General features: G+C 41.3%; 1 protein-coding gene across 1 annotated transcript; it reads right to left on the reverse strand.

Annotated features, from left to right (window-relative positions):
* Window positions 1-61: 61 nt before the first annotated feature.
* On the reverse strand, window positions 62-6,950 carry serpine3 (serpin peptidase inhibitor, clade E (nexin, plasminogen activator inhibitor type 1), member 3). Its single transcript, XM_071480632.1, has 9 exons — window positions 6,281-6,950; window positions 5,088-5,415; window positions 3,104-3,331; window positions 1,997-2,239; window positions 1,531-1,729; window positions 1,339-1,439; window positions 1,147-1,233; window positions 974-1,057; window positions 62-285 (listed from the first exon to the last, which is right to left on the reverse strand). Exons 2-9 carry the CDS (start codon window positions 5,350-5,352, stop codon window positions 233-235), a joined length of 1,260 nt encoding a protein of 419 aa, XP_071336733.1. The 5' UTR covers window positions 5,353-5,415; window positions 6,281-6,950; the 3' UTR covers window positions 62-232.
* Window positions 6,951-14,980: the final 8,030 nt, after the last annotated feature.

Below are 14,980 nucleotides of genomic sequence, written 5' to 3' on the forward strand. Positions count from 1 at the left end.
TTGGTAATTTTTGTAACAGAGTATCAGGCAGAAAAGAGGAAGATAATGGAAGAAAGGATCAAAACACCCAAAATGTAAAAACGTGTATTAAAATTTTATTTACAGATATGTACAAAAATATTGTCCCTCTTCCTGAAGTGTCCGTGGACCCTCTTGTTGGTCCACAAATAAATACCGGTAGTGAAATAGGGGTCAGGGTATAAGTGTGTGTGTTTGTTTGGGTATAAGAATTTTAGGGTGCTTGGTCAGCGGGGTTCATCACTCGGCCCATGAATAAGACGGATCCTGAAATGGAGAACACAACAAAAATAAGCTCCTCCAAGCTTGAATATGCAGAGGGTCTCTCATTCTTTTTAATTCTACTGAAGTGAAAAGTTTTTGTTCAGTTATCCTGTGTTGCATTCAGCTAATTCCTCTGTGGCTGTGTATTTTTACACCACCACTAGAGGTTGCAAAATCAGAAACATTCAAATCCCATACACACAGGGGCTTTTAAATGTACAAATGTGTCACAGTAATGAAGGAATATGTCACTCCTGCACGGCTTGCTGATATGCTCTATGGCTCAGAGGAATAAGACAAGTCAGACTGGGATACTTAGATAGTTGTTGGTTTTCTTTTGTTTTTCATATGGAAAAATAGATAGTATCATTAAACATGTTTTAAATGTTGTAGGTGCAGTCCGCACTACATTACCTCCAAACAACAATGGCTAACAGAAATTAAAGCAGACCTCATGTTCACTGTAAGGGCTTACACAAGTCATGCAAGTGTCGAGTGTCAACAGATTTTCATATCAAACCTCCGGCTGCTTGATAGAGTTTAAAAATGTAAAACACTACAGCATGACCTGCAAAATCATGTAAACTACATGCTAAGCTAAAACATGCAGAACATCTGGGATGATGATTTAAGCTTGACTCCCTGCAGCCTGGACTCTGAACAGTAGGTATCAATAGTGTAAAGTAAGTACCTGTGTTAACCTGTCGTAGCAGAAATAAGAAGGGCCGGTCCGCCTTGAAAACAGGAGCACGGGATCGTTTGAGTAGCACCATAGCTGCGAGGAGAAGAAATTCCTTTATAGCACCCTCATATCATCACCTCTCAGTCCTGTTCTGTGTCATTAATATACAAGACTGTTTTCACCTGTGGCAGCAGCTGCCTTTGTCCCATCTTCTGTGACTTCCATCCTCACTTCATGGAAGGCATCAGACACATAGAGACCCTCCTCCACTGCAGGAAGAAACAAACTATCAGCTGCAATCTGCAAAATCTGTGCTCCTCTGACTTTAAGAATACATCTTTTGAATGAATTTTCTACTAAACTGATGTATTCACCTGATATTCCAGTGAAATCAGCGGCTGTTGGGTTAAAGGCATCACTGATGCCCATGGCAGGAAGCACTGACCTCAGGTTGAACTTGTTCTGCATTCTGAACCTGTAAATACCAAACAAAATGAGTTTGTATGTCATCTCCATTCAGTCTGAGTCATCTAACCCAATATTTCAATCAAGTGCATGATCTTCACCTGGGTAGGAAAATGTCCATCTTGGTTCTGCGCAGGCCAGTGTCCCAGGACGCCAGCTGGCGAGCAGTGAGCTGGGAGTCGAGGGAGGACAGCGGTGTCTTCCTCTCGCTGGGCAGGACCACCTGCAGGCTCAGAGAGCGGCCCAGGTACGGCAGCTCCAACACGGTGTAACGCTGGTCTGATGCTGTCCTGAACTGACCTGCAAGGAGGGCAACGAGTTCAGTGAATCTGTGGAAAGAGTTATAAGTTGCATACTTATAACTCTTTCCACAGATTCACTCATTATTTTTCATTTATTTAACGCGATGAGAAAAGTTAAAAGACAAAACAGACAGTAGCATACTGAGGATCCCACATTTCTTCTGTGGACTGAACATTCACTTTCCAGTAAGATGAGTTTAACAGTTGTGTTAATGTTAAATTATTAACACAGGAGAAACAGGAACGGATGAAAGGTGTCTCTTACCAAAGCCAACCTCTGTAGCCTGATACATCATGGGCACCTTGATGGCAGTCCCATCAGAGAGGGTGAAGGGCAGGTTCTGGGTGTTGGTGAAGAGGAACTGTTTCTGCCAGACCCCCCTGAAGGCCACCGTGTTGACCAGGGCCATCTGCAGCCGGTGGCCCCACCACAGGGCCTCTGCCTGGGCCTCGCCTGAGCCCGACAGCTCCCCACTGCTGCTTCCTGCCTGGAGGGGCCACGTGTCATCTGGGAGGTAACGAGGGAAGGTAAAAGTTTAATGTAAAGGGCTTGTCTCATCTTTTAGAAGTCAGCAGTCTGCAGTGGTCTGATGCAATGAACAGAAGAAGTATCTGAAAGTATTAGTGATACAGGTAAGCACTGACTGTAAAGTTTCTTTAGACAAATCAATATCATGACACAGGATAAGAAGCAAAAAACACATTTCCTCTACAAATAATCATGTTTTTTGGACTCTCCTTTAATCTTACTTTTTTTCTGGATATAAAAAGGAGTTAAAAGTTAACAGTAAAAAGTTCAAGCTGCATTAATTGATTTTTTTCTTCTTTTTGGTCACTAAGGGGCAGAGGAATCCCACAACAATCTAAAACACAGCCCTGACACATTATCTCTCTATATCAACATGCCAGCCATAATAACTCTAATAACTCTGTCAAAAGTTTTAATGGCTGACGCGTCAGGAAACAACCAGCAGAAACAGAGCCACATTATCATCCCATTTAAGTCTCATTTTTAGCTCTGGCTTGATCTTCAGCAACTCCAGAGCAAAATATCTTGTCTCTTTGTTGCCAAATATTCCACTTCCTTCAGCAGCTAGTCATTAACTCCGTCTCCCTGCAGTTTGGTGGTGGGCGGGTAGTGTGCAACTGTCTGCTGCTGCTGGAAACCAGGTTTATGGGAGTGCAGAGCCTGAACCACGCAGTTAATGTGCTGGGAACCCAAAACAAGGAGCTAAAAGAGGCTAAAAAGAGCTGCAGAGCTGATGGTGATTCTCTGTGGGTTTGCTCTCATATTACGCAAGCTTCATTCATTCTCAGTGTAAAGAAACTGATTGGTGGAGCTCTAACTGGTGTGTAAAGCTGACTTGATTACCATGGTCGTGCCCCGATCTCTCCGGCTGGCTGCGAGAGTGGGTGGGTTGGCTGAAGTTGGCTCGGACCACGCTGGTGTTGGCCCAGGCTACTGCATGTTGTGTAAACTCAGTCAGGAGCTGGACACCACTCTGGATGAATAATGTGCAGGTCTGCTGCAGCCACATCCCCTGGCTGGCGTTGCTCATGTCGCCCTGTGAATGCAACAGGAAGTCTTGTACCTGGGCATCTGCAAGACAGGAAAACAGAGGACAGGTCAGATGTGATGGTGCGTTATGAGCAGTAGGAGGATTATAAAAACTGCAAACTTTCTTAGCTTTATAAGACAAACTGTATGCACAGCCATGGTTTTCCCTCCATGGATCTGGAGACAGACTGAAAGACTGTGAACCCTTTATGTTTTATCAGTATCTATAAACAGTTTGCTCTGCTTTAACATCTGATCATCAGCACCGATGTTGAACTATAATTCACACTGTGTTCAATCACTGTGAAAAAATGTCTTGTGAAATCCCCACGACAAAATAACCATAACTTCAAAATATTCAACTCAGCAACCCCTCGCTTGTTTCGGCAACTGTTTAACTGAATTCATTCCGTATCCCCACAGGACTGTGTGCAAACAAATGCTTATTTGACTTCGTTTGAGCTTCGCTCAGCTCGCTCTCTCTGTCTGCTGACCTCTCATCTGATAGACGTTTACGGATGAAATGATCCAAACTCAAGTCAAACACAGACTTGACTACAACATTTGATAGAGTCCACGGCAGTTTTTATGAGTGGGTAGAAGCAGTCTGTTGTAAGTTGGTCCCCTGTCATGCTTGATCATGTTTTTTTCTTATTGCTGTTATTGTGGGCTCTTGTCTGATTTTGAGTAGGAGGTAGACATGTTATCTTTTTTGTTTTCTGTATCCTAACTTACTTATAAATTATTTTTTTATCTACTGAATCTCTATATATCTATCAACTATTTTCTCTATGTGTAACATGTAACATACCATGCTCAGCGGTGTAGGTCAGGAAACAGAGCTGTCTTGAGTAATAATTTCTCTTGTGCTAATATAATTTTTTCATGGTTAAGAATAATCCTGTGTATTGTTGCTGTTTTGTTGGTTTTATTCGATCTTTGTGCAAACGTTTACGTCAGCCTCCGCACAATGTTTCTTTTTATATGTATGCCATCTCTTGTATAATTCATTAATAATTGGTCATTGTCAATAGCTCGATTATTTCCTAAGAGCGGTCACCACACAGTGTGCTTTCTACCAACAGGTGGCGTCTTTCCTGCGTGGCAGTGCTTAATAACAACAGATTGTCCCTCAGGATGTTTTACGAACTTGCACATACATGAACTAAAACGATAAATTGATGATCAGATGTTGGACAATACAAGTAATGTGAAGACGTCAACTTGAGCTCTGAGAAATTGTCCTTGGCATGTTCACTATTTTCTGACATTTTATAGACAAAAGAGACTTATGAAAATAATAGTTGCAGTCCAACATAATTGTTCGTTAATTTTTTTAGTTCTGGTTTGTTTAAAATTGATGTCAAACTTTCTTTTGGAGCTTGAAATTATGTAGCAAGTTACCTCCTAAACCAGAGCCCAGTGTTAAACATTTCCATCCCTGACTGACATGTGAGGTCACATCATGGAAGTAAAAGAAACAGCAGCTGCAACTCACATTTTGTTTGTAATTAAACACGCTGACCTCTCGACCCTGGGGCCGAGCTGCAGGAGTGGTTAATGAGATTAGAGGTGGTGTGGAGGCAGGTATTATGGCTCCAGACACCACTGTGCTCTGTAGGGCCAATAGCAGCAGCAGCACCGCTCCACACCACCTGGTACCAACAGCACTGAGGGCCACCTCAGCCTCCCCAACCTCTCCAACCCCACACTCACAGCATGAGGAGCAGCTAATGCAACCTGAACAAAAGCTTTCCCCATTCGTCCCCAATTATGTAGAAATGGAGACGAATCCTACCGTTCACGTTGTATCCCAGTGTTCCCTCCAGCTGAGCCAGCGTGTTGCCCCTGGCACCAAGCTGCAGCAGCCCCAGAGACAAGGAGACGCTCACTGGAGACACAATCAGGTTGGAGTTGTTCTCTGTCTCGGTGAGCGTCTGATAGAGGCTGACGGCGAACCTGGTGTGCAGCTCTCCCATGCTGTCCTGAAGGCTGCTGTTGCAGTGGCTTCTCTCCACCAACCAGAAGCAAATGAAGAGTGAAGCCACTGGCAGGCGACACATTTCCTCAGAGCTGCAGGAGGGGAGCTGTCCTCAGGGAGCAAGCGACGGTCAGGAAACAAAATCCTGTAAAATCAAAAAGAAAGAAAACGTATAATCTAGGTCAGTGAGGTCAACCAGTGGACAACGATTGACTGTCAGTGATTTGTATCATGTTTTGTGTTGCAGCAAAAATTGGTCGTTGAAATTCTTGATTTGCTTGTGTTAACTGTTTCGTCTGATGACATGCATAACACTGAAAGACCCCATAACACTGAACATTGATTAGATTATTCCATTTTGCATCCATTTGCCATATTGTAACAACCTATCAATATTGGACATTAATATTAAACACGTTAATAAACATAGAGAGGGAAACACTGTAACAGCCGCCTGTTCATCACAGAACAATATAAGATTATTATTGATGATTAATGGTGTTTGGGTGTGATATGTTTGCTGAGATGCAACTACACCACAACTGGCAGAATAATCACAGTATAATCAGTGAAGTTGCAAATAACATGAAGTACTCTAGGGTCATTTTGTGAGGGATAATGTCAAGGTGCCTGCATCATTATTAGTCTTTAGGTATATCATATGTAACAACACACTGTACTTAAGTACTTTATTGAGCATATACACTTCATGCTATATGAAACTTATACTACATCATATCTAAACGGCAATGCAGTGGGATGGCTGTATCCGCTATTTTCTGCAAAGAGAATTAACTGCAGATCTTTTCAATGTGCACTTGAATTTGTTTTTGTGCTTTCAAGTTGTTGTATTGCTAATTTCACTTAGCTAAAGGGTGAGTGCTTGTTCCATTACTGGATAAAATGATGAATATATTCTTAGTACTACAGGGTTCGCACAAGTCTGGGTATGAATACAAAAACAGCATTAATATCAGCTGTGATGCCGCAGCCTGGGCCGCGGCTCGTACCTGCAGACAGGTGAGGTAGTATCCGTCAAACTCCACTTGTTCTCGCAGACTGGCAGCAACCATTCAGCCTCCTCTGAGGGGGAGACGTGTCCTCTGCTTGTCCCGGGCTGTCAGTCTCTGGTCCGGTCCTCCGGTCGTCTCTCACTGAAGCAGCCTGCAGTCATAAGACCGTGTTTAAAGGGGAACGCTCCGCCGGTCTCCGTCGGCGATGTCCGTACCACTCGTCCGGGACTCCTGCCGTCCCAGCGCTATAAGAGCCAGGCGGAGGGAGGCATGTCACCGACCAGCAAATCCCAAACCAGGCAGAGGGAAGGAAAAAAACTCCCACACACACGCACGGAGCACCGCACGCACACAGCATTTTTAGTATACTTGTTGGGAACTATTAATAAACCATAGAAACACATTAATGTCAGGAAAAACTGAACAAAAACAAAACAGAATATAAGAGTAACAAAATTTAAAATGACCATGGACATCAGATGTCAAATTTAGGACTTAACGAATGAGGACAAATCAGGACACCCTGAAGCATCTGATTCATGGCAGGCATTTTGAGAAATGCACTTATCCCCTTTGCCAAGAGTGAGCTGTGTTTTTCAACTTTAGCTTAGCATGAAGACTGGAAACAGATACAGCTAGCCTGGCCACATTTAGCACCCCTCAAACTCACTTCAGTTTTTTTTACATTTGTCAAATAGTCCCACACTTGACCTCCAGCGCATCATTGTTACTCTTGGGTTTCTGCACAGGTTAAACTAACATGATATCCCTGCATTGGTTAGTAAAGGTGTAGGTAGATGGAGTTTCTAGAAGAAAACCATTTTCTGATAATGCACCCTTTACAGGCTTTGCAACCAATATTAATTGTTTTATTGGTAGGATGGTTACACTTTCTAATAAGTCACCTTAGTTAAAACATGAATGAAGAGTGATGGGTTTATCAGTAATAATCAGTCAGCAAAAGTTAGCCAGCCAGTCAGACTGGCTGGTCCACCTGTCTTATAGACTGGGAAGTATCAGTATATTATAATAATAATAATATATATTATATATATTATATATTATATATTCCTACATAATTACCACAAGGCAGAAGTTAGGTGAAGGCCTGCAAACAGTGTCTTGCCCCATGCTCCCCTAGGGGATCAGTATAGCCATGTAGAACTTAATATGTTGACTAAATGCAAAATGTATTGCACATGAACATACAAATAAATACTTAACACAAATATAAATGCAACTTTTTTTTTTTTTTGCTTCCATTTTCCATTAGTTGAAATAAAGGACTTTTTTTATTCACGCAGAGGGTTTACGTTTCTTAGATTTTGTTCACAAATAGGTTTAAAAATGCGTTCATGAGCACAAATCTCATTTTAGAGTGGCCTTTTATTGCGACCAGCCCAGGGCACACCTGTACAACAATCATGCTGTGTAATCAGCATCTTGTTATGGCACACCTGTCAGGTGGATGGATGGAGAAGTGCTCACTAACACAGATTTAAACACATTTATGACTCAGATTTCTGTGCTTAGACAAAGTCTTTTATTTCAACAAATGAAAAATGGGAGCAAAACAAAATAGTGGCATTTATATTTTTGTCCAGTGTATTAAAAAAGTCTTTGTAATATCTAATATTACTTTTAATTGATTTATTTTCTTATTTTTTGACTTAGGCTGTATTTTGTATAAAGTCCTTTTAAGATGTGGTAACCCCCCCCCCCCCCCCCCCCCCCACCCCCCCCACCCCCCAAAATGTTCACACACACACACACACACACAGACAGACACAGACTAAGACATCCATTGTGTTATACAAGTCATTTAGCCTTTTGTTGTGTTGATCAAAAGACATTTCTGCTCTGAGCATCACACTGCTGCGTCAGCGTTTCTAATTGGTTTCACTCTGTGGAATGTGGACTCACTCATCATGGACATGATGTGATGAATAACAGCATCTCAGTCATCAGGAAACATTTTATCAGTTCTGTGTACAGTTCATAAGTTCATTTAGATAAACTATATTCCATTTTAGATAGGGCTAAAGAAATGTTTGTGTATATAAATAGTCAAAAAAATCTGATAGGTGGATGACCACATCTGTTCAAATCAAGATAAAGATAAAATGCTTTTTGCGATTTGTTCATTTAGAAACAAAACTCTACAGCCACGCCAGAGGCTCTATACTCAGGCATACCAGTGCTTTGAGCTAAATGCTAACACTAGCATGGCAACATGCTAACATGCTGATGTTTTGATTTTTACCATGTTCACTATCTTAATGTAGGGTGTAAGCATGCTAACATTTGCTAATTAGCACTAGACAAAGTGCAGCTGAAGCTAATGGTTTTTAATCATAAACCAAAGTACTGGACTAGATTGGATTGAAAATTTGACCAGATGACGGTGCTGGGTGAAAGGTTAAGGGATCATCAGAGTAAATTCATCCTGAAGGGGACATGTATATTTGTACCAAAATCCATTAGAATACATCTACATTAACTGGGGACCATGAATTTGACTCTGACCTGTCGATGCCACCAGAGGAAAAATCAGAGTCCCAAGTCATCAGGATTCATCATCTGGGGACCATGAACATCTGTGTAAAATTTCATAGCAAAGCATCCAATAGTTTACCACATATTTCAGTCCTTTTCATTGAATGGTCTCAGCTATCATGTGTCATTTCAATTCTAAAAGATTCATCTTGATTTGCCATTTGCTTATAAAGACTTGAGATTTGACTTGGACCTACAACATTTGATTGTGATCCATCCGGTAACTACTACTGTCCAGTTGAGAGCGGTGGACTGATGGACAGAATGATATCGCCTCTGTGAACAGTTCTAGTCATTTACAAAACCCAGAAAAAAGGAAAAAAGATAGATTCAAAAATACAAAAATAAAATAAAATGCACATTTCAGTGGCACAACCAGAGCAATTAATAGTGGAAAGTACAATCTGGTCATCATCCCAGTCCCCCTGTCTGTTCAGATGTGATTCCTGTCATAATACACATGGTGAATGACCTTGGAGACAAGTGACAGCAGCAATACCAATCTTCAATTTTCTCCCTTGGTATAAAAGATAAAACTGCAAGATGTCTCTTTAATCCGTTGAAAGGGATTAGGTTTTTGAATGTCATTAAATTTTAAAGAGCTACACAGATAAAGCTTTATTGAGTCTGCCTCAAGATCCATCATTTTAATGTTGAGACTTTGCAGTTAGAGGGAGCAGAGTAAATCATTTACTAGTCCTGCAACACAGATCATACACACTTATACTGTATATCCTGCTAACACTCTTACTTTAACAGATACTTATTACGGCACAACATGCACTCATCTGAATGAATGCAAAGACAAAAAAACATGAAGAATTGGCCATAGTGAATGATAGTATGCCCTCTATTTCACCTAAAATCAATCTGCTGTGGAGTGATCTCCCCTCAACTGTCCCTCCTAATTGGGGACATGACAGGCAGCAAAATAAATTGTGGGCATTTTTTCCCATGAAGGAGAGAACATGATTGGTAGCTATCAGGTATTTGGCTGCTTTGTCTAACAGGGGATTCCGGCCATTACTGGACTTGACTAATTAGTGGAGCCATGGCTTGGCTTCATTAAATGTAATCGCCACATTCTTTAAAACCCAACGCCCCGACTCTGGACGCAGGAATTTGGAATTTTAAGGACTTTGATGGAGGAGATGAGATGTCACAGTAACTGACCAAAGACAATTGTTTGAAAAGATGCCACCGTAAACAACAGCTTTAATCTTGGCGGTTGTGAGGCCTTTGGAGGAACATTATGTTAGAGGTTCATATTTGTGAAGCAGAAATAATGATTTGTGCTCTGTGTTTCTGATCCCTGGACCGACTGTAAAGCAAGTTGCCGCTGCTCTGAGGGGTCAGGATGGAGGGTGGAGCAGTGCTGAGGAGGCCTCAGTTCTTCACTTATGTGTGTAGGTAATTATGTGTGCTTGGCACTGTTTCATTACAACATGCTAATATTAACAACATAGTCACCCTCACTGCTCTTTGAGCCGCCAGTTTACCCCATAGTTTGGTCAGCTGCCACCTGGTTACAGCCAGGTCAAGCTGAAGTAGTGACCTGGCATGCCAACCAGTTTGTACCAGGCTACAGCCACTACTGCTCTACTACAGGACAGAGCTGCTCTGCCCTTTAGGGGTCCGAGTCAAGTCTCAAGTCTTTATAAGCCAATGGCAAGTTAAGGTGAAACTCTTTGAGAATGCTGATAATTAAAATGACACAGCATTTGAACCTTTTCCTGTCAAAGTTGTGTTTATAAAGCTGAGACCATTCAATGAAAAGGACTGATAAGTTGTTAGCCATGCTACAGCCACGGCTCTAGGGAAGGTGATGTCAGTCTGGCAGTCAGCAAGTCCAACCCTTTGGTGCAGTCTAAAATATCTGGACAGCTATTGGATGCTTTGGCATTACATTTTGTACAGATATTCATGGTCAACAGAGGATGAATCCTTGCGGAATCAACAGGTCAGAGTTTTCACTAAGTCTGTAAGATATCATGATCTGGCACAAAATCCATGGTCCCCAGACAATGTAGGCATGTCATAATTCCTTTGGTCTTGCTTTAGTGCCGCCATGAGGTTGACATTTGTGGTTATGAATGAAACGTCTTGATGTTTTCCATGGTTCCTGATCATCAAGAGCAATTTGTGGTTCAGTGTCTGCTCAAGGACTCTTGGACATGTGGACAAGACGAGCTGGGGGTCTGATCACCAACCCTGCAATAAATGATCAAATTGCTATTATCCCTGAATATTACCAGTAGGTTATGTAAAGGTAACAGATGGTTATATCACCATTATTATTTTTGAATGTTCTTAAAACTCAGGCTGAAACTAACACTTTTGTTTTTGAATTAATTTATGCATCATTAAGTCTCTAAAATGTCTTTGAATTGCTAATTTTGTCTAAAGCAGAATTTATAAAAAACACAAAAATTTGATTTAGGATGAGAAAAACAGCAAATGTTCACATCTGAGAGGCTAGAAAAATGATAAATTACTTAAACAGTTGTTGTTGTTGTTCATTTTCTGTTGACCAGACTTAAAACATTCTGGGAAAAGACTCCTTAAATAATCCATTATTATTAATTTTTAATAAACCACATTTTTGTGTTGACACCATTTTTGCAATCTCTGGTCCAGAAGCCAACCTGTTGAAATGTTCTTCCTGATGTCTGTGTTTTAGATGGCATCCTCAATATGTTGTCAGTGTTGCACCTTTGTTAGTACTCCATATTAGTGCTTCATTATTAACTAGCTCTCTAATCTCAAGCATGTTTAGGTGTTACGCAGTGATGCAGGCTGGAAATGCCTTTAAGAGTGACTTAACATGTGCACGTGCACGTCAGTCTGTGTTTCCAGCAGCTTATTATTGTTACTCCATGAGAATTTCTCCTTCCATCACCAGATATGTTCATTGATGAGTGTCTGTGTGACTCTGCGACGCCTCCGCCTTTCTCCACACGGCAGCAACTTAATCCCTGAGTGGTGGAGACTGTCCCCAGGCTCTCCATTCAGACCTCTCACCCCAGTCCCCTCTCCAGCCCATGACCTTTGCCCTTGCAGGGAAAAATTATAAAGAATGGAGAAGAAGGAGGAGGAGTTCACAGGGTAGAAACTGCACCACAATCCCACTTATGGTTTCATTTCTTGTGTTTTAAGTTTCAGCTGAGCAAGAGGAAAGGACCTGATAAAGGAATAGTTATGTAACAGAAAAAAAGAATGGAGAACAAACAATAGCAGGAGAAGAACAAGAACAACAGAGGAAGAAGAAGGACTACAACTACAGAAGAAGAGCAAAACAACAGAACAAGGACAAGAAGTGAAAGATCAAATAATAGATAAAAAAATCAAACAAGAGAGGAACAACAGAAGCAGTCTGCTGTCAAAGTGGAAAATATTGCAGTAGAACCACACTGTGCTGAGGCAGCCTGTGTGAGTGAAAGCTGTAGAAATGTTGAGTTGCGTTTTGAGCAGAGATGCATTGAGCACAGTTCGCTGTGACTGACTGACTCATTCTGCTTCACCTCCAGTGCCCTACTTCCCTTCAGGCTCCTGGGCCTTTGGGAGGGATTAGAGGGGATGCTGTTGTGCGGGGCCGGGCCAGGCTGCAACAACGCCAGTGTCGCCAGAGTGATCTGCCAGGTACGCCACGGCGGATTAGAGCCACTAGTGCTGGCACTGAGAGAGGGGCGACGTGAGGGGATGTGTCCCACGTAGGCTTCACCTCGCAGGAACATGAAGGTGGCTCTGGAGAACCGTGGGAAAAATGTTGTTATTTTGAGCACAAAGAGATGAAGGGGAGGGACAACATAGCAGATGATGAAGGCGTTTAAAACCATGGGGAGAAATAAATGTTTGAGAAATGTCTCACATGTTCTCTTCTGAAGCACAGAAAAATGAAACAGCAAGGACACGGTCTAAGGTCACGCTGGTCCTGTAAACTGTAAGTCAGTCAAAGTGTGGAGGTTTTGGTTTGTGAGGCTGTTGGAGTTGAAGAAACCTTTTCAACCTGTTTCTGTTGCACTATAGCACCATCTGCTGCCCTTTGGTACTGAAGTGAAAAGCTGTCTTTGTTTTCAAGGCACAGTTAAAGTCAATGAGGACTGGCAATCATCCAAGTCAAAGGGGGGGGGGGTCACTTGGGAAACGTCATTACACACGTCCAAGGAATAGCACCAGAGTGTTAGCTGACTCAGGGTTCAAAGAGTATGTGTCATTTTAACTATAAAAACAGCTGGAATTTAAATTCTAACAAGTGTGTTTCAAGTTCAGAACGAAGTCTCACATCTTCTCTTCTTCACTTCTCAGATAATGTGGATGCAATCACATTAACAATAAAATTCTCCATTATTGATTAATTTGAATTGAATGAATGAATTAAATGACACAATTAGACATCCAAACAGTTATAGTTGTTACATTTTATTTATTAGTTTATTTATAGGAATTATCATATTAATAAACACACTCATCATTAACTTGACACATGGTTATAGTTCATCTATTCAAAATAAATTAGTTTTTTTTTTGGTATTTGGAAGTTTACTAAGAAGGTAAACAGGTATCTCTATATCTCGTGCTCTTTAATGAATAAAATGCTTTCATGAATGACTACATCGCTGCTCGTATTCTGTTTGCATTCTTCTATGGGTTTCTTTGCATTATGCCTACCCTATTCTTTAATAAATATCATATTTTTATGTTTTATTATTTCTATTTTTGTCCAATATATCCCCACCCTGGGAGCTGAGGACCCCTTCATCCTTCAGTAGATAAGTTCATGTGGTAGATGTACATTATGTCTGCATGTGTGCTTTCATGTAAGATACAGTGGTCCTGAAATTGATGTCAGTATTTAGGCTGGGCTTCTTTTGTTCTTCCTCAGATTGAAAGAAGCCAGACCTTTTAACTGTTTTTTCTATAACAGTTTTAAAATGTTCTGCTAGATTACTTAATTGTTTTCCTACACTCCCTGTCAGAACAATTTGGGTTGAAGTGTTAAAATGACACAGGTTGCTATCTTATGCAGTTGGCCAATAGTAGCTAATAGTTTATTGGTTACTGTGACAGTAAATAAACATCAGCCTCACACCAGTTTATAATCCTACTGTATTTGTGTGTTTTCCTCCTGAACACAACTATGGAATATACTGCAATTACCTGAGCTAACCCCAAAATCTTCCCACATACTACCCCAGCTGGTGTAGTAGCTGCAGAAGTAGCCCTAGAGGTACAAGATAACTGCTGTAAGTGCTAATTGCACTCACTGGCCTTATTGTGTCAAACAAGTCTGAATACCTACAGGTACGTATAATACATAACTGTGTGAGATAGTGTTGCAAATGTGGCTCTACAAATTCTTTTAAAAAATAGAAAAAGAAATCTGTGGTTTGTGTACGTTATAGCTGTGTAAACACTTTAGATGACATGAGGTGATTATTATGACTGGTAGAGCTTCAATTCAATTATAATAAGCACTAAAATACCCTCAAGACCCAGAGCTGATCAGTTTGTGTTACTTTTGAAAAATGCTTTATGCAAGGATCTGGCTCACTTTCATGTGCAAACTGTAAAATTAAGGGCATAAATTTAATTCAGACTGATGTCTAAACTGTCAAGGATCTCAGGACCTCAACATGCAGACTGATTTCTTTTCCAGACCTCTTCATGTGTAACCTCTGCACTGTGGAGGCAAGACATTATACAGCTCTCTGTGTTGATTGGTCGATGATGACATCACCTCTGCAGGGCTGCAAGGAGACTTCTCCATGACAACCAGTGAGCACTATTATTGGATTTCCCTCTTCAGACCATGTACAGGCCACACAGACAGACTCACACCTGTTTAAGTGCTCAAACTGAGGAGAGAGGCAGGTCTCACAGGCTGAGGTGAAACAAGAGGCCGCTGAACATTTCCCCAGACACAGAGGAGCCTCACAGACCTCAGTAAAATAACAGCTCTGGCACTCAGCGCTGCCGTACCACCAAGCCCTGAAACACTTCAGGATGGATTAACTACATTTATTCCTTTAGACATTAGTTCAAAATCAACATACAGCTCTTTCATGTTGATAAAAATCTGTGGATGGTAATCCTATGTTCAAGTTAAATCTAGGCCCTTAAAGTTCAACACAAGAGGGCAGC

This window comes from Trachinotus anak, unplaced genomic scaffold (assembly GCF_046630095.1).
Source record: "Trachinotus anak isolate AG129_WGS33_773 ecotype Australia unplaced genomic scaffold, CSIRO_AGI_Tana_v1 ptg000001l, whole genome shotgun sequence".
NCBI lineage: Eukaryota > Metazoa > Chordata > Actinopteri > Carangiformes > Carangidae > Trachinotus > Trachinotus anak.